The sequence below is a fragment of the Toxorhynchites rutilus genome, chromosome 1 (genome assembly GCF_029784135.1).
Source record: "Toxorhynchites rutilus septentrionalis strain SRP chromosome 1, ASM2978413v1, whole genome shotgun sequence".
NCBI classification, from domain to species: Eukaryota; Metazoa; Arthropoda; class Insecta; order Diptera; family Culicidae; genus Toxorhynchites; species Toxorhynchites rutilus.
In genome coordinates, this window is record NC_073744.1 from 63,551,013 (window position 1) to 63,571,350 (window position 20,338).

A 20,338-nucleotide genomic window follows, 5' to 3' on the forward strand; every position below is an offset into this window, starting at 1 on the left:
TTCACTACATCTCTTCGCAGCGAAACTGTGCAAGTAGAGAAGAAAATGTCACCGCGAGTGATCATAATTTGGGAGGAAAATTTTTCACCGACTGCCAACCGGACCGGTTCTAATGCATACCGTATTTGTGCCACAAGCGTAAGACATAGCGCTATGCTTCCGTTGCGCAAGTAAGCGTAAATTGACCACAGCGGCCACAAATCATCTATCCGTGGGATGAAGGCATGCGTTCGCAGGCGCGAGAGAGGGTATGATTATGTCCAACAGACTCTATACCATCGCGGGGAAATGAGCATCGAGTGGCCAGATAAACGCTGTCTTCTCCATCGGCGGATGGCCACGAGCCGCCGTGTTGGGTGTTGAAATTCGCGAAAACCAGCATCATCATTGTCACGTATCGGAGGAGGCACCCATACTTACCGGCTTCGAAGCCTGGCGTGATGCCACGGCATATGTGGTACCGGCTTACAATCATCATTTCGCGGGGTTGCTTGCTGACGTGCAAAGGGGATGTTACATCATGCATCGTGGGTAGGAGGTGGCAAGATGTCGATGACAGTGATCGCAATGAGACACGCCATTCGACATGGGGCGGGTTGCATTTGGAGGCAAGACACGCCATCCTATCGATTGTAGATTTGGGATTCTGCCGGGGCGGTAGCATGATTCGGCTAACAAGACTGGAAATTAGTCAATTGAATCTACCAAATCAGAACGGGGCCCAATTAGAGCCGGCTGCTGCTATTGCGAGTCGTTCAATTTCGCGCGAGTTGTCATCTAATTTTCGCAGTCAGTTTCGTTTCCCGTGCATAATCACCCGAAAAGAAGGAAATGCAGAGAGCAGTAAGGGAACCAATGGTTTGGATTAACTAGTTTTCGGTGACTCTTGCCTTTGCAGTGAGTAATTTCGTTATTATTCAATAACTGGCGGAGTTTACTGTTTGCGAACGTAACAAATATACGGAGGAGAAAGGGTTCCGAAAGATTGGGTCGGGCAGAAGTGCCACCAGAGAGTGTTGTGTGAACCAAAGTGATTGCAGAAACTCAGGTTTCACACAGCGGCCAAAGTTGAATTCGTTGAATCACGAATGGCGGAGATCTCAAACACGAAATTCGTTGAAGATATGAGCTTTTTTCTAACGATTGGTTTCATCCTTTTGAATCTGCAGATAATGGAACAGATAACCTTTGGATAATTCGTTTTGATCTCATATGTTTTCCATTCCTTTTCCTATTAAAGTAGAGGCTACAATCACCTTCTGTTGATCTTATATGCGATAATAGAGCCAGACTTTAGCACCAAATACGCGATTATGTATATTCTCATCTTACAGAGTGACTTTGCGGAAAATATAGTCCGGTATCGCGACAGCTGTCAAACGAGGATATTATCCACCTTGTGGATTGTTTAGTTTTCGATTTGCCATTTTACAATTTGAGTCGTTCGACAACCTAAATATATGCAAAAATATTTCTCAAGAAAACTTCTACCGTGATAGCGTTCGCATCACGGTCAAAATAACCCCGAAATGAGTCCTTCTGAGATCATACGGAAATATATTAGGTTGGGGAAAACGTTGTCCATTATTTTCTCGTTGACTGGCTTTAGTGATCAATATCTCGCGTAATATCGATGATACAATTTGAAGTTTAGGCTTGTTGTAAAGGTGGCATTGTACGCTAAAAAAACTTCTTTCGCTGTTTTTTTGTTTGATCCATTCAGTTGTGAGGTACAGGGTGTTAACAATTGAAGTCAACAAAGAGAAAATTCGGTACATTTTACACTTTTTCTTTTATAAATGCATAAATGTAAGTCAGACCGTTGAAACTGTGATTGATGTTTATGATGCCGATACTGCAACAGTAAAATAGGTGCAATTTATTTATTTTTTTCAAATTTTTAAAAATTTTTTTGGCAGACTTATCTCTCTTCTTAACTAGGCGAACCTAGCCAGAATTTCACCAGAAATCACCTGCCCCCGGGCATCTGAAAGGGGGACTAGGGTCTGCGGAATGCACGTATCTGCATGCTCGTGCTGTTTTAGTCCTGACCGAGGAATTGTCGCAGGTGCTAAGGATGACCGACTTTTGGATGCCGGCCAATTCCTTCTCCATGTTCAACACCTTTAGCGCTTCCAGAAGAGTCTTCGGGACAATTCCAGTTCCAGAGAGAACGACTAGAACAATTCTTGGGACCTCCCTTAGCCCCCACAATTCCTTGAGCTCCACGGCCAATGGTCGGTACTTGCAGATTTTGCGACCGTGGGTCTCCTCCAGATTCTGGTTCAGTGGAATAGCGACATCGATGATGGTGACTTTGCGGTCGCTCTTGTCGTAAACCATTATATCTGGGCGGTTGTGGTGGATCGGTCAGAACAGTGCGATCCCAGTACAGCTTGGAACGGTCATTTCCCAGGACAGGTGCAGGCAGGTACCGGTAGTTTGGTACGTTGTCTTCCAGTAGAGCACATTGGAGCGCCAGTTGTCGATGAAATTTTGTATTTTTTTATATTTTTTTTCAGTTTTTTATTGACAAATTGACAAATTATGATCTCTACTGTCAACAAAGGGACCGTATGAAGCTAGCGATTGACCAGAAACGTTAAGAGTTGTTCAACAGAAGAGGTGTTGTGCTCCATCAGGAGCTTCCGAGAACTTGATTGGGATGTTTTAATGCATCCACCTGGTACCAAACGATTATCAGCTTTTCTCGCATTAAAAAATTTCCAGAGTGATAAGAAATTGGGATCAAGAGAAGATCGTGAAAATCTATTGCTATGATTTTTCGCTAATAAGAACCAAGACGTCTATGATACATACATTATGAAGCTACAGGCAAACCTGTTTTTGTGCGGTCCTTTTTGGGTGATTGCTCGTTTGTGCAATTCTATTATGACATCGGGTCTTGAATCACACAAACTTATCGTACATATTGTAAAATCGCACCTAAACAGTCACACAAATAAGAAATCGCACAAAAAGCAACCGCACAAAAACAGGTTACAGGCAAACAGGTTAGAATGGCAACAAATTTTCCAACAAAACGGTGCATATTAAAAATAGTTTTGAGTTTCACCCAAAAATAATGGATTACTTTTTCCCCAACCTAATATTTCTTCGGCGTTAGCCGATGTGTAATGTTGTGTGGTGAAGGCTTTTATGACATTACGCTTTTTTCTCTGTGGATATTTCTGTTGCTCTTATGTCCTTCGCAATGTTTTTTGGGAATCGTCTGAATCAAACGGACTAGTATAGAAGGGTGACCTTAACCGTGGACCTGGTCCTGCACAAGCCCCTCTTGGATCTCCGGAATGGAGCTACCTACCGAATTTTTAGTAGTGTCGAACGAACGCTGTCACAACACTGATAGATTGGTTGTATGGTGACCTTCTTCTTGCTCCCTTCATTCTAGCGCCATTTTGTGCTTCCAGTACTTCAAGAAACGAAAAAATAGATTCATGACATTCAAATTACTGCTCATCTGTTCATCAAAACAAGCTATGTAGGGTAACACGGGGTGAGTTGGACATACGGGGTGATTTGGACCACCACATTATCTCAAAAAGCACGGCTCAACTTGGATTTTCTATAATGTCATCTTCTTTTATTGTTGAACCCAGGATATGATCCACGAGTCAAGATGTGTCGCAAAGTTAGCTGTCATTGCCAAACTATCAAACGTCTCGGTGAGCTCAAGGCAGATTTACGTAACAAGGTGCGCCCATTCGCTAATCATATTTAACTCGAAACAAACGTCAAATTCGCGAAAATTTAAAGAAGGCAGTTTTGCAATCTAAAATTTGAATGGAGATTCTTAAGTTATTCGATTACTTGAAACACGACGCTCTCTTAACCATTTGACTATATATTTCACAACACACAACATTTACACAAAAATCCCCATTATAATATAAAATCATCATCAGACACAATTCCAGTTCAATATTACGTAATACTGTATTACATCGAATACATATTCGAAATAGAAAGGCAAATTTTCATTCATTATTTTTTTATTTTAGAAGTGTGTTAATGTCATCCTGTAAATTAATGGCTGTAGAGTGGATTTCACATTTTGACTCACCTGGTAGTATGTTAAGCGCCTGGTTTACACCAGCTTGAGAGTTTGGCAGTTCTCGCGAGTAACAGTGGTCGCAAATTGAATTTGCGACCCGGACATGTTTGACGCTGTCAAATGCAGTGTATTAGTATATGGATGCCCTAGGGCCGGTTGAACCGTATATAACTAACGTAAAAAAAACTTTGGTATAATTCGACAGGTGGGAGGAAATGGTAGCATGAACACAGCAAGCACTTTGATTGTCAAAAAATGTGAGTTTTCCGATCTAGGTTTTAAGGTTTTTCCCGCTGATTAAACAAACTTTTCGTGTACTGTGCAGTAAAGTTCTGTTCACCTACAGAAGAGGAACAATTTGATGCAGCGAAACTTTAAGTTTGATAACAATAAATGAAATTAATTGCATTTTAATTTTTGCGTGTTGTGTGGGGTGACATGGACACGTTTTTGTGGTCCTACAGATTTGAGGTTTTTCTTTTGTCTAATTGATTCCAGATGCCACTGAATTACAAAAAGAGGATGGGCAGAAAACGTTGGAAGAAGGAGGAGTTTGAAAAAGCAACGCAGACCATCACGCAGACGGATTTTCTTTGACCAAACATCGACAGTGTTTGAAAATGTTCGAACAACAGTGAAAAAATCCATGCAAAATTCGAGATGGTCTCAATCCAATTTTTCTGGTCTGGGATCTGGCCAAGACACCTGGTATCGATCCCAGAACACTGTTACTGATTGTAACATTATTCAAAATACTTTAATAAACATTTTCTCGATGAAACACACACTGGACTAAATCACCCCACAGACGGTCCAAATCACTCCGCATTAAATTTTAATGTCCAAAAATCATCTCTTTTATTTAATGGTACATTTGGTGCTTTAAAGCTTGATATAATGATTAAACATTATTGATTGAGAGAAAACAAGTGTAGCTTAGTATACAATGTTGCATTTTTTATTTGGACCGTATTGGTTTGAAAATATTAGGCGATTTGCTTAGATGGTCCAAATTCCCTCCTTTTCCCCTACATGGTGTCACCGTGAAAGAGATACACACATTTGAGTGCCTCCCGATATAAACTCTACCATGCCCTGTTAATCAGTTGTGTTTGTTTTGATTTCGACACGTGTTTATAGTGCACTTGTAAGTGATAAAGTATTTCATTTTTTTCAGAGGAAAATGGCAATGAATTCGAGTAGAGAACAAATCAAGATATTGTATTTTGCTGGAATGAGCAACATACAGATCAGAAGGAAGCTGTCACATCTGAATTTTTTCACGGATTATCTCGCCACCTCTGAATGGCTCGCATCTTCTCCCGGTTTGAATCCATTGGACATTAGAGTTTAGGGATACATGCTAGGAAAGCTGGGTGAAGTAGAACTGTGACTGTGGGCACTTTTAAGACTGTGGGCACTTTTAAGAACCGTTTGATGAATATCTGGGATGAAACACCGATCGAAGTCGTGCGTGCAGCTTGTGATACTTTTGAAAAGCATTTGCGGGCCGTAATCAAAATCAAAAGCGAAAGGTTTGAACTGAACTAATTCTATTGTAACTTTACTATCCTACCATGATAAAAAAGAAGAATCAGAAAAGAAAAATTCATTTGTTTTACTTTTATGGCAAAAATAAAGAGTATCACATTCACGGTGACACCCTGTATGACACACGGTGATTTTTTTGGCTCATAATGTTTCTTGAAGCATTTTTAACGAAGAATTTGAATTTGTTGTCAGTTTCAAAATTCGATTGGTTGTAGTATGTGTTAACTCCACACAAAGTAAGTACTATTTTGAAAGTTTAATTTTGCCTCGGATGGACTTATAAAACTTGCCCCGCATTTCTCCGCAAAACTTTCCTCAAAGTGTCTTTTATCACTCAGCCCTCAGAGTTTTTCACCCGAAATCCCCCCTTTTAGATTTTTCTCAATATTAACCCGAAATCAGCCATTTCGTGCCAAACCGATATAGTGGTTCTCAGATTTTCGTGAAAAGTGGTAGTTTTGTTCTTTATCGCAAAACATTACACCCGTATTTTTGAATTTTTTCGGTAGGGTGACCATTTCCATTTTAGGGTTGTCCGAAGAACCAACTTTATCCTCTTTTTTCCAAAAATGACTTTTTTAAAAAATTCATAACTTTTGAACGACTAAACCGATTCAGATGATCGAAATATCAAATTAAAGCAAATCTGTTTTGAAAAAATAATACACCTGCAGAAAATTCGAAATCTGTTCTAACTGTTCTGTTATTATTGATTGTATTCGTTTTTTGTTGTTTTCATAGTCTCGGGACCAAGGGCGCTATATTTTTTCATATTTTTTCTGCTAAGCTGAGGATTTTCCACATGATATATGTCGAACCAGAGAGGCGTTTTTCTCGTTTTTGAGTAATGGTTTTTCAAAGTTAACCGATGGTTCGATAAATCAATTTTTTCCTCTTTTTTTTTGTTTTTTGGTGAAACCGAGTTAAAAAATGAACTCTACTTATCCGAAAACATACATTTTGATACTGATGTTTGAGTTGAAACTGAAAATTTTGAACTTTGCCCTCTCGCCCCTCCCCCCTTTTGGTTTTTTGGTGAAACAGAGTTAAAAAATGAACTCAGCGTATCCGAAAACCCCAGTCTACCAAAAATTAGGTTTTTAGCTAAAAAAATCTGAGTTTTGGCCGCCTAAATTTTCTCAGGGACCACTGTGCGTCGGTCCTTAGGGGCCGATGTTTAGCTTTTTAGTGGGAAAACGCTGACTCACTGGGACTGACAGTTACAAAATAGGAAAATACAAATAGATACGGTTTGTTTTCGGATGTTTTACAAAATGTGACTACACTCTAGTCAAATTTCTGACTATTTTTTATTTATATAATAATAATCTATGGGAGCTGGGACCGGCACTGATATTGTGCAAAAGCTCTTGATGCTGGCTGAATGGAAAGTGCAGCTAGAAAAATTCGGGGCTTAACGTGTTAACAAGATTCGTCGCACGCCTAATATGCAACAGAATGAGTTCGGAAAGGCCTGAACAAAAATGATTCTAACTTTCAAACTGATCAATACAGCAATACGATTATTTTGCAAGAACAAAATTTGTTGCATTTTCGCATCAAGTGAATGCACTTTGTTCATAATCGGAATCCCACAAAATCAAATGTAATAAATCCTCTTGAAAATAAATCAAACTTTTGACAACTACAAACTACAAGCGTTCAAACCTGAAGCAACATTGAAGCAATCGATGCTTCATGGGCGAAAAACATTAAACCTATGCCGAAGATCCGCACAAGTTCTCAGTGATCAACAGCGACGAAATCGCGTCCCGATAGAAGAATCTTGAAACGTGCTCGTTTGTTGAATTAGAAGCGGCGGAGATCTCAACCCAGGGTGAAGCGAAGTTGTGGGAGCACACAGAGGAGGAGGCCTGGATGATTGCGCGGTTTGTTTTGGGAAGCCGTAGCCGCTGCTGATGCCACATTAGCGAAAGAAGCGACCCGAGTGCAGCCGGGTAGATCGTGTCGCGAAAAAAAAAGAATAACACGATGGTAGTGGGTACAAACCCCCCAAATGCGAATCTTGGCTCGGGCTAAGCGTTAGGGTGAGGAGACTTAACTCTTCCTTTCATTTTCATTTGTAGGCTCATTCCAATGCGAACTGTGGCTAAGTGCAGTCGATTCGCGCAGTAACGTTTGTCTTTCGCCCCCAGAGGCGCCACAGCTAAGCCAGCCTAATCTTGGGCATCTCAGTGAGTATATCATTCGAGTTTCGATCGCAGTGGTAATAACAGAAGCTAACAGAAGAGTCAGCGGAACAGAAGCCCTCCAGGAATAGCGTCTATGTTCTAGATGGAAATAACAACAAATAACTTAATCTGTGATCAGAAACAAATCCCATGTTGGTGCTGAGGTGAAACAATGGATGTGTGAGACAAGTGCAAAACGACAATTAGTCATTCTTGTGATTTTTGCACTTCTGCGCAAACAGTAACGAAACGTTGGACAACGCAACAACTAAACGAAAAAAACATAAAATATACTGTCAAATTCTCACACACGCCATACCCTCCTCACATGTTGGGGGTGTTGAGAATTTGAATGAATGAATGAATGAATGAGTAAAAAAGTGAGAAGAATAATTTTGAATTGTGTTGTAAAGTTGAGCAGTTGTTGGCCAACGGAACGCAGTGCCTACGAGTGAATTAATGTGATAATTGTCAGAAACACAGCAAAGCGAGCTAAATCGCTCAAGTGCCAGTTTCCGCGGCCCAAGCGCGCCAAAGTGAGGCCCAAGATCTGCTGATTGGCGCACGCGGTAACTGCTGCTGGTCGGCTCCTATCTCGGCGCTTGCCCGTGGCCAGTTTGAACACGAACGGTGCTAAGAACGGTAGCCATAAACGCAGTTACCTATCGGAAACTCGACAGAAGTGGCCGCCGAGAAAGAGAGTCTGCGTTGGTGAATTATTAACATCTTTTGAATCTTAATTTCGTAACGTTTTCCTACAGGAGTATCGATTATTTGTGAAGTATAGGAAGCAAGTGTATAAGGTGATAACTGATATTAGAGTGAAGCTGTGACATAACCAATTTAGTTATTAAGGTGTTAGATACAGAGAACGCTGACTTACGAAAAAGTGTGGTTCTATTACACCTCTTGGAGAGGGCTCTGTCCCGTCCGGACCTGTGTGGAATTCGTCCAAAAAGTGGAATACTGAAAAGCATATAGTCATCCCAGTGCAGTCACCATGGAATCGGCAGCAAAAATATTAATTGTATCAGGTGAGTCATGATGAATTGAGATCCTATAAATTTATGCACAGAAACCCATTTCATCATTTTATTTGTGTTCATTTGGGCCATGTGTCATTTTTATTGCTAAGAACAGGTCATTACGATCGGTTTGATTTGCTTAGATATTACACAAAAAAAAGATAAAATGCACAAAAGAATAAAGTACATTCATTGCAAGAGATTCCGGTATGACGGTTATCGAGAAACAATCCTGAACAATGTTTAATGAATCGCAAAACCATAAAACGAAACTTCAACACATTAAGCGTGGGAATTCGTTCCAAACCGGTTTCATTTTAATTTTTAGATGAGTATATAGATTAAGATCTGAATTATGAAAAGAAATTGATCAATCGGATGATCACAACCCCGGTTAGATGAGTTACACCACTCTCAATGAATGATTCAATAAAAAAGCAATTGTATTAAAAAAAATATTCACTGAAAAGACTACTCTGATTTTGCTTAAATCATGTATATTTATTATTTTTCGAAAAATCTTTGTTTAACCCATTAACGACAAAGTTAAAAAAAATATTTATTTAACAAAAGCCATTGGTGTAATATTGATTATTGGCGTTACAGAAACCCCAGTCTTCAAGAATTATTATCTTCCGTTCTTCCGTTTTCGGGAAATGACAAAAAAACGAAAAATCGCCAAACAAAAACATTGGCCATAACCTACATTTTTGTTTCTGTGGAAGGTTTAAACCAATGGGTTTTTTTCCTACATCATAATGTGTGATCTTTTATCAAAATAATGCTGTGGAAAAAATTACATATTTTTGAATTTTATTAGGTTTTGTTTTTACAGCTCAAATACTAATGATATTTAGGCTCAGGTTTTGTTTTTTATTAGGTTATGTGAGGTCTTGTAGTTTTCGGACATAGTTACTTTAAACCGAATTTATTGCCTAATAAAGTTATACAACATTGAATGAAATTGAGAGCAAGTAGAAGCTAGCATTGAGCTCGTAACAAAAATTAGTTTCTGGAAATAAGAAGATTATAAGTAATAAATAATAAGCGACTATTTGAGCATTGAGAGAAAAAAAAACTTATTAGATCAATGTCCAACTACAATAATCGATCGATAACTGAACCTGCTTTAACTGAGCTTTGGCCCAGTTTGGGTTTGCATCTTCGTTATTAAAGTGTGAACGAATAAACATGGTAGTTTTCAGACAAAACAGGATATGATGGGCCTGATCACAAACATCACTCCCACATACGCTTTCACGTCACTTGCGCTTTACTTAATCTTTTTGTGTCTATCATCATTGTCACGGACAGTTGCGTGTAAAAATAAACTCCGTGAAGTGAAAGAGTTCATTCGCGTTTATAAAAGACATGTCGGTTGCATAATTTCGGACGTTTGAACATTATGTAGGTCAAATTAATGCAGTGAATGATTTAACACCATTTATTCCATTTAATTAAGCGTATGTTTAAGAATTACTAGTTTGCAATTATACCTCGATTATTCGGTAGTTCAATGCCATTTCTATTCAGTTTTATCCCATGATTCATTTTTTTGGTGCGTTAGTTTGCTGAATCAAACGCTGGTTCAAAGATGAGGAATACTTGGTTGCTCGTGAATAACGTAGTTGTTGAACATATGGAAATGTAATTTTATTTTCCCTTCTATAAATTACTCTGGAGGTAAAACATAACTATTATGTATAATAATGAACATCTCGCATATTCTTTTTCTTAGCTCTGTCTCACTCGTTTGAATATTGAGAAGCATTTCGTATAGGTAAAGGCTAGAATCATGTTATAAGAACCATTTCTACAATTTTGTTGAGTAATAATTCCTTCTCTAACTCATAGAAAACCCGAATTTATCCACCTCACGATCAGTATAATCTGAGCTACTCCCATATGCGATTCTGAATTTCTGTAATTTGATATACGGGACATGAAGTTTGATTAAATTATTTAAACTGAAACTGGTCAGCAGCGTCGGTCAGAAGCATAATCTTCATATAAAATATCTGATGGGTTTCAGGGAATTTGACAAAAGAAAGTGATTCAAATTTGCTTTAGACGGATATCAAAATTATGGAAATATAAATAGAGAAGGACGGCGCCAGTGGTTGTATGGTTAGCGTAACAGCCTCACAATCCGATCGGCCTGGGTTCAATCCCAGCTGGCGTCGTTGGGATTTTCTGAGGCGAAAAATCTCTGGTTACGTCTTCCTTCGGAGCGGAAGTAAAAGAAGTTGGCCCGGCTCATGAGTTGTTGAGTCTGATAGGTAGGAACAGGTGGAGTCGCCTCCCTGATGTCGGTGATTGGCACTAAAGTGGCGGAAATAGGCCGACGAAAAATAAGCGAAGATAAAAAAAAAAAAATAGAGAAGAATTTAAAAACAGTATCTTGTGAATGCTTTGCAATGATACACTCATTTTCTCCTTGTTTGAAACTTATTATCACTTTTCTAATACTCTTTCATTCAAAGAATGTCTTCAAAACAATATCGTTGAAAATATCTATTACGTAAAACGAAATAAAAAACAATGGTCTTATTCGTTACAACTACCGTCCTGATTCGGGGCCTGTCCACCAATTGCGAATGTTTGAATTACAAAAATCTGTTTTGCAATATTGGAAAAACTTTACAGTTATTATTTTATACTCAAAATATCAACAAATCAATATTATACATAATCATAATAATAAATCGATTGATTGGGTAATGATCATTCTTTCTAATAAGAGATTATTAAGTGGCCTCCATTGCCATTTTATGGTGTTGCAACTCTCTGTTTAGCTAATCCTAAGAATAGAAACAAAAAAATTCTATTCATTCAAGACAATCGGAAGTAGACCTCTCGCCATGCTTCAATGGGCCTACGGGAGCTACATTTTTAGTCCTTAATTACATGCCATAGCGCATTTACCGAATACAAATAAACAAATTTATGTCCTTTGGATACGTCACAATTTCGTTCCAAAAATGCCACCAGACGGATAAATTGCTGTTTGTTTATCTTTTCTTTCCTAAAAAGCAAGTCAAGATTCAAAATGTTAGCAAAAAAGCTAAATAAATACGAAATTAAACTTACTCCATTCCGCGTGACTAGCTTTCACCACCTAAAACACAAGTGACAAATATACTTGATTTTCTCCGTGACATGACAGTATCGTAGTATTCATAATAACACCGAGTTCATCAAAGTTGTCACGACGGATGAACTCTTCCGGATTCTACACAAGCGGTGGCAGTCGTAATAACGTTGTATACAATTCACTTCGTTTTCACCGTGAAGTGACGTTCGTGATCAGGCCCGATATGATATATTGTCGTTTGGTACTAAAACGGTTAATATGCTTCTCGTTTCCAACATTTTTTTTGGGTCGTCTTCAGCTTCCACTTCACGATGGTCCAACATTTCTCGTAGCTCTGGCGTGTTGGGAGGGTTTTTGTCCATACCACTTCCATGCCCTTTGTTCCATAATGTCCAAATCCGGCCAAACCAGCATCTGGTTTTTTATTCGATGCACGGCTGCAGCGAGATATCCCCGATCCAGTCTTCATGGCTGTCGACAAACGTCTCCGAACACTTCTATTACGTTGGTGACGGATGATGAAATGTGAACACTTTCGTGCAATGATCTATCTCTTCAACTTATCTTATCTTTTTTCTTACCTTTTTTCAACTTTTGGTTATTAAGAACCGTCCAGTCGTTTTTCGCTTGTTCTCCAAATTCCATCATAATCGCTTCAGGATGAGTTCTACAGAGAACGTACTAAATCGACCGTTGTCCCGACGAATGCAGATTCCGTAGGTGCTAGTCTAGAACCTAGGGATACCATCTGGTCGGAGTTGAAAATCATGACACCTGTCACAGCTACGATTATGACCAAATCATTATCATTGTTTTGAGATATGAATAAATAAATAAAAATACGCTCTTTGTGATTAAGAAACCAAAATACTTAAATCTATTTATTTAACGTACTTCTTGAACGATCCATGTGGTAAAATACTCCGAAGGCGATGGATTCTGTTCTGTACGAGAACAGGAGACTTTCGGGCGGTTTTCGAGTCATCAAACATCATGCGCAATAGTGCGCGAGACAATCCATGGATTTGAAGCTTCTGTATGAAACGCAAGAGTTCCTTCTGCAGCCCAAATCTTCTGAGAGATGTGGTTTCACACCACATAATTTCGCATGGATTTAGAAGTGGATTACAATTGAATATTCTTGCAATGTTTCGGTGTTTGGATATGTTTCTCCAAATCAGATTTACCTGCAATGGTTCATTGTGAATTCAACACTTTGTTTCAACAAAATCGCATATGCAGCCCTTGGTCTCATAATCATTAGCAATTCATCGGTAAAATGATACTTTCGTTTAGACATTTTAAAATTTTAGTCGCCAATAATCTATCTGTTAATCTATTATTGCAAATTGATTCTGGCTATGTTTGAAAAATTCCACTATTCAACTCTTTGATAATCATGGCCCTGAAAAGGAGCGTTTGGTTTAGTTGTTGGGCATCCTTTGTACACTCCACAATCGAGCGATGATGGCAGAAGGATGGTGATTAGCCATTGGAGCGTGCACCATAAAAGATGCTATAGGGGAATGAAATGAGTACTGGAGGAGAGCAAATTGGTCCAATCGAAACGTGGGATTTACGCAGCAGAAAATGAAACCAAACACATTAATTATACACAGTCCCACATTCGTATTGAATGAGCAACTGGGAGAGCAAAGATGCCTTGTGCTAATTGACGAATCAGAACACGGGATTTTCGTGTAGATAATGCTTGACATTTTGCAATTATTTGATGGTTAGTTTCATAAAATATATAATTTTCCTAATTGTATTAAATTATTAGGGAATACCTAAATCGATTAATGCAAATATCTCGAAAATCAATCAGCAAATTACTGAGCAATGAGGACTTGAAATTGGACAATTTTCGTTATGTGGCAGATTTTTCGTTTTTCACTTTGTACTCCAATATGTTCCCGATAGACGTCATCCTAAGTCAAAAAGTTTTTACTCCAAAAACAAATTAAATTAATTATCATCAGGGCTTGACAATTTCGAAACTAGAAGATGAAAATGTTGTTATACCTTTCGATTGTGTGTGTTCTCTACTCACACTGAAACATCGATTCTTCAATTTCGTTATTTTCTGCAGTCGTTTCCTTTCAATTTGAAAGCAAATGCTTTCCCTTGAAGATTGAAACTGCTCGAATTCATTATAATTTGAATGAACTATATGTAGTTTCAGTTTCACATGCAAAAGAACGATCGTTGCTTTCAATCGAATGTTTCATTTGATTTGATTCCTCCAAACTGGATTTTCCCGGATTGTCTCTTGGATGGGAATTAAAAGAGGCATATGAGGGGATATTAGTCCAGCGCAAACAACTTATTATGCCTGTTGGCATACTGCACATCCTTCCACATAGTCATTTTCATTACTTTCAGTGGATTCAGTTCGAACTGAAACGAAATTTTCATTCAGATATAAAACACGTTCATTTTTATTTGACGATTCCATAACTTCATTTCAGTGTGAGGAATGAAATAAATGAACGTGAAACGAAACAAAACTGTTCAGAGAGTGATAATCTTTTTATTGAGCGTGAAGATAGAGTAGCATTATTTTTAGAAAGCATGAATTTGTAGCAAATCGAAAGCCGATAGGCTCATTAGTGAGTGAGGATGTGTCAATTGAAGCAACATTGTAAGGCCTCCGTCAACAAAATTGAATTTCTTATAAAAATCAGGACAAATGCAAAAATATGAAACATAAATCAAGACGCCCTAAAAGCATCTCGAATTCATGTCCTGATAAATCAGTACAGATATTCCTAATAAAGCCAGTATGTGATGCGTGTCCATATTTTAAGTGAATGAAGCTTTACGCCAATGAAACTTCAACGATTACGTTTCGGACTGTTTGTCATCCACAATTAATGTTGGGTTCATGATAGTTAACTAAACACATTCAAACAAACTCTCTGTCCAGCATTTACATAAGGGCAATCAATATGCAGATGAATGAAGCTATTCCTTACGCAGCCTCAGACACAATCCTAACATTGTGGACAACTTTACGAAATAAAGCACTGCGGTAGGCGCGCAATTAAAATTCTTCTCACACCTTTGGAGCAAGCCGAGACCAGTTGCAGGCAAAGGGCAGCAATGAACGGTGGCGCTCCAAGATAAATTATATGACGCTACAGGTAATTCCCAACCATTCCATGAAGCTGTGAGATGGTGTTGTACAACCGAAATCATTAGCTAATGCCATTCGTCTCCGTACAAACTGTGAGCTGAAAAGATTTGATTTGGTTTTGTTCCGATTGTTTTCGATAGATTTCGTTTCGTTTGAATAGTGAATTTTCCACAGATTTATAAATGATCTTGAAAGAAAAAATAAAAAAGTAAACAAATGGCTCTGCGATAAGAGTCTCCGCTATTTAATTTTATTTTCGAGATTTTATGAAAACTTACAATTTTTCCCATACTACAAAGTATCTGTATAGAAAAACAAATTTCTACAAAATTAAAACATATCGTCAAATCTGACACCCCTGGTTACATATTAAAATGGGGAATTTTCGCATTACAAAATGAAAGCTCAATCAATTCACGCAACACATGTATATCTTCATGTATGTATGTTCTCTATCATTAAAGCATTCCCTCATGTGCGAATCAATCACACCCACGAAGAATAATTACGTAAACTCGATTCCGAAACACACGAAGCCGAATGTCAAACGTACATGACAAACGGCATGCTCAGTATGAATTGTGAAGCTCCCTTTTACTTTCCCATCATGATTGCATCGTAACGAACCAGCTAACCTATAGAGTGATGTACTCGAACTTTGCTCACCGGTATCTTATAACCTTGTTGCAGCCCGCTTCCCGCTGATGAAAAGTTTATCAAAAAAAAAAGCCCTAAGCACAACTCCAGCCAGTCTTGGCATCGAATTAAATCCAGCAGCATCGATAACCCATAAGCAAACACAAACTACGCGACGTAATACGCTCAGATAAAATTGCAGCTCCGATCATTTATCACATCTCTGGAAGCATCTACTGAACTTTACACCGATAAGGCGTCGTGACGTTCAATTTCTTTCTAGCACCGTTGGATCGTTACATAAGTGATGCTTATTTCTCCAATTTCTCTTCGGAGTACACGATTTTCTCCAGTTCCCATCAGATGCTTCTACTTTGCAACGGATTATTTTTCTATGATTTATAAGTTAATTATTTACACCCGTTCGAAAAAAATAGCATCAGATATCGACGAAAAATTTAGTACTTGAATGTTCATATCCCATCACTCTAAGCCAGTAAAAACTGCGCGTGTTTAAAATGACTCAGTTCCTATTGTACAAACTTGGCCAATCGAAGAAAATGTCAAAATCCGAACCAATCTCCGCTCAGGGCAGAAGTTCCCAATTGCAAAAATTTGCACAATATATCGATTGCACGGGTAATCAAACTCCCTCTTTCCAGTTTTTTCCCACGCTTTTCTCGTGCGCGGGCGACAAAGCCATTAACATTTCCAAACCCCAACACTTCATTATCGCATCTCGCGCGAGTCCAAGGGGTATTGGTACACATCACATCTCGGTGAATCGGTCTTGCAAATCAATTCGAAACCCCGACCTGCGGCAATGACTCGTTTCACCGCTGCTGGCGTGATGCCGGTGTTCATTTTTTTCTCATCTTTTCTCAAAGGCGCTAGCTTTCAGTTCTCCGCCGTTGGCTAACCACTCCGGGTCAAATCATCTTCACAAACTTTGCCATTTATGTTTGGCGCTCATGGTTTCTGGTTTTGCTCTCAGTCGGTCATTGCGTGCCCTACTGGGTTGGCTTCAAGGTTAGGACAATTCGGTTGCAATGAAAACAATACAATTTTGCAAGTAATTGGAACCTTGTTGTGGCGGAGGTCGATTGAACTCAACATGTACCTTTTTTTCCGTTCGCGAAGATCGCTTAACTTTGCTGGTTAGCTGCGCCAATAGCCGTCCCACAAAACCACACCGGAGAGTGTTGTTTTTTTTTCAATTAACCCCTTCCCGTATTATTTAATACGTCACACAGCAAGTGATTTCACTAGCCTGCTGAGCGTTCTAGCACTCTATGTTATTCAAGTACCCACGAGTGAGACTCGATGTTGTACGGGAAAGGGTTAAAACCGCCGTTCAAATCTCAAATGCAACCAAGTTAAGACAGCGCAAATACTCCACGAAACACGAAATGCGAGTTGCAAACCAATATTGGTTTGTGTATAGTACTAATCTTCAAACGAACCAGAGAAACTTCCATGACAAATGAATAATGGTCTATTACGGTGTTAATATGTACAAAAGTGGCGGGTATTATATGCATAACCATTATGGTCGAATACACTAATCCCCGAAACAAGTTCAAAGTTTGAAGACATTATGTTTCTAATATTTTTTATAGAGGTTGAACACAAATATCTCTAAATTATGTTATGAGTGTATCGAATCACAGTAGGCATTTGTTGTCAGTTTGAGTTGATTTGTTTAAATCATGACGTCATAGGAACAAACACGTCGCAAATGATTCTGAGTTGGCTCAGCTGTTGAAATAACCTAAATCCACTGTATGTGTTATTCTAAGATGATCTGATGGCAATGGCAGAAATACAAAGGCAGCTAAACTCACACGAAAAATATGGCTCTTTTCAAACGGATCCGAAGCTGTTTTCGCCATCTGGCCATGAAAGACCGTCTTCGGACAAACTCCTGACTTACTCACTTACTTGATGTTTAATGTGTTCCGGATCACCGAGGGAATCCGAGGGAAACTACTAAAAGATACTTAATCAAATCTTTCGGAGTATAATAAAAAAGCGTGTGACTTGTTTGGGAGTCCAAGTCGGAAAGAACTTTATTTCAACAAATACTTTGACAGCAGTATGTTTATCCCGCCGAATGCTGAATACACGAATAATTTAAGTTATCTAAAGTGTCTATACAATATACTCATTTGATAAATGTTCGAATACACACTAAAATTCAACTAATCTAAATTGTAATTCAATATACAATAATGTTGCTACGCTTTACGCTGGGAGCATAGTGCCTTCGTTAGAAGCTTCCATCCGGGGCGATCCGCAGCTCTCGCCTTGACCCGTGTTCAGATCAAATTTGGGTCGACACCTCTCATCTCGTTTGTGAGACTCCATCGCCAGGAACCTCTGGATCTGCCTCTGCTGCGACATCCTTGCGGGTTCCAATCTAGTACATATCTGCAAATTTCAGTGCCACTTTCCCGTAATGACTGGCCGACCCACCGCCACTTACGCTCCTCGATCTCTGTTAAAATCGGCATCAGATGGCAACGACGATGGAGCTCGTCATTTGAGATCCAGTTTTCTGGCCACCAAACCCGAATTATATACCTCAGGCATCGGTTAACGAAGCATCGGTTCCTGAAGCTCCCACGCGTGCTCTGCTGATAGGCCCTACGTCCCACAAGCGTAAAGCAGCACAGATTTTACGTTGAAATCAAAAATCCGGATTTTGGTGTGGTGACTGATCTGATTTGACCTCCATGTTTTCCTCAGACTCGCAAAGGTAGCCCTCGCCTTCTTGATCCGCGCGCGTATATCGATGTTGGTCTCGCCATCTGACGCAATCTGGCTACCAAGTTATTGGAATCTTTCGACCCTCTCCTGTGATTGCTCAGCTACTGTGAACCAGGAAGGCGTGACCATGTTGACATCTAAAGCTTTCGTCTTGCTGCCATTAATTTTCAGGCCAGCCGCGGAGGAGCATGCATGCGGCCAGGCCGTCAACCTAACTCTGCATATCAGAACGCCACCTCGATACTAGCGCAATATCATCAGCAAAAGCAAAGTCGTTGAGGTGTTCCATCCTAATAGACTCCCAAATGAGCCCACGGTTAGGTTCATGGTCGTTAGTGCCCACCATGATCTCGTCGAAGAAGATGAGGAATGGTAGCGGTGAAAGTAAACAGCCTTGCCTAACACCAACCGCGACCCGGATAGGATCAGACAAGACCCCGTTGTGCAAGATTCTGCACGCAAAGACCTCGGACCGTCGCATCAATCTTCTCTTTGAACCGGTTGAGGATCACCTTGCACAGAACTTTGAGAACTACGCACAGCACGATGATGCCTCAGTGCCATGCTGTTTACCATAAAGGAAGAATACTCGCCTTTGACAGAAACCATTGAGTTTTTTAGGCTTTCTTCTGAATGATGCCTTTTCTTGGGCATTTTATGGATGAACAGTACTTAACACTGAGAAACTTTATTTCTGCTTCGCGCGAAGGACAACAAAACAAAACAAACTGCAAACTGCCCATTACATTGTCCTCAGAATAAATTTCGAAAAACGAGAACAAGAGAATAAATTTATAATAGAAATGTGAGGCATTTATACACATGATGTTTTTCCCGCGCCAAATATTTCTAGCCTACTACACTTTTTCTAAGTGGTTGTTTCTGTTGCAGTTGTTTACTGTGGCGATTTATTCCGATCACGGATTTAGATATATGAATCTGATTGGAAACATTCTAATACCTGATTTGACACAGGTGAGTATTTTCGACTGGACAAACCAACATCATTTACCTTACCATGCTTCCTGGGTTTTAGTACATAATTCCTTTTTATTCCTTGATTTCACTCGGACATTTTGACAATCTGTTACAGGTTTTTTAGCGTATTTAGATCGGAACCCAGTGAACCCAGCGTTTCCCAACCCAAATGAGATCATCTTCCACAGATTTTTATTTATTTATTTATTTATTTATTTATTTGTCCTCGTCTTCGATTTATAATCGTACAGACTGAAACTTAAATTATGTCTTTAATCCTAGCCCTCAAACTATTCTTGGACATTCCAAAATCGTGGACATGGCAAACCGCGTTGAATGCTCTCAGACATAAGTTAAATGGGCCGTTCTGTCCGTAACTGGTTCTGTGAAATGGCAGATTGATGACGGGATAACTACGAAGAGTTCGTGTTGGTACATTTAAATTGATTTGTTGCAGCAGCTCCGAACAATCAATATTACTCTCTATTATATCGAACATAAACGTTTGTTGGAGTTTGAGTCGACGAGCTGATAAGGTTTCCAAACCGATGAGCATGCAACGCGAGGCGTAGTCAGGCAAGTTTACAGGATCGCTCCATGGAAGTTGTCGTAAGGCATATCGAATGAATTGCTTCTGAACTCGTTCTAGCTTGGCAACTTGTACTGTCTGGTATGGCGACCATATTGGAACTGCATACTCAAGAATGCTGCGAACCAGTGTGCAAAACAGTGTTTTGAGTGTGTATACATCCGTGAACTGAACAGTCTGTCTCCGAATGAATCCAAGCACCGCGAATGCTTTGGCTGCAGTGGCTGAGACATGATCTTGGAATCGTAGTTTTGAATCAAATGTGACGCCCAGATCGCGTATAGAGTCGA

The 20,338-nt window shown here is 39.4% G+C and overlaps 1 protein-coding gene across 4 annotated transcripts in view; it reads left to right on the forward strand.

Moving 5' to 3' along the window:
* The first annotated feature begins 7,712 nt into the window (after positions 1-7,712).
* The window catches only part of LOC129768319 (mucin-2), a 57,411-nt gene continuing 44,785 nt past the window's right edge, over positions 7,713-20,338 (forward strand). The window contains exons 1-2 of one of the 4 annotated variants that reach the window (XM_055769883.1): positions 7,713-7,821; positions 8,580-8,852. In XM_055769883.1, the coding sequence (XP_055625858.1) occupies positions 8,819-8,852 (34 nt within the window). In that variant the 5' untranslated portion in view covers positions 7,713-7,821; positions 8,580-8,818. Of the gene's footprint in view, positions 7,822-7,845; positions 8,853-20,338 lie in introns of those variants that run through there. The other 3 variants (XM_055769909.1, XM_055769901.1, XM_055769892.1) reach the window with 3 other exon arrangements.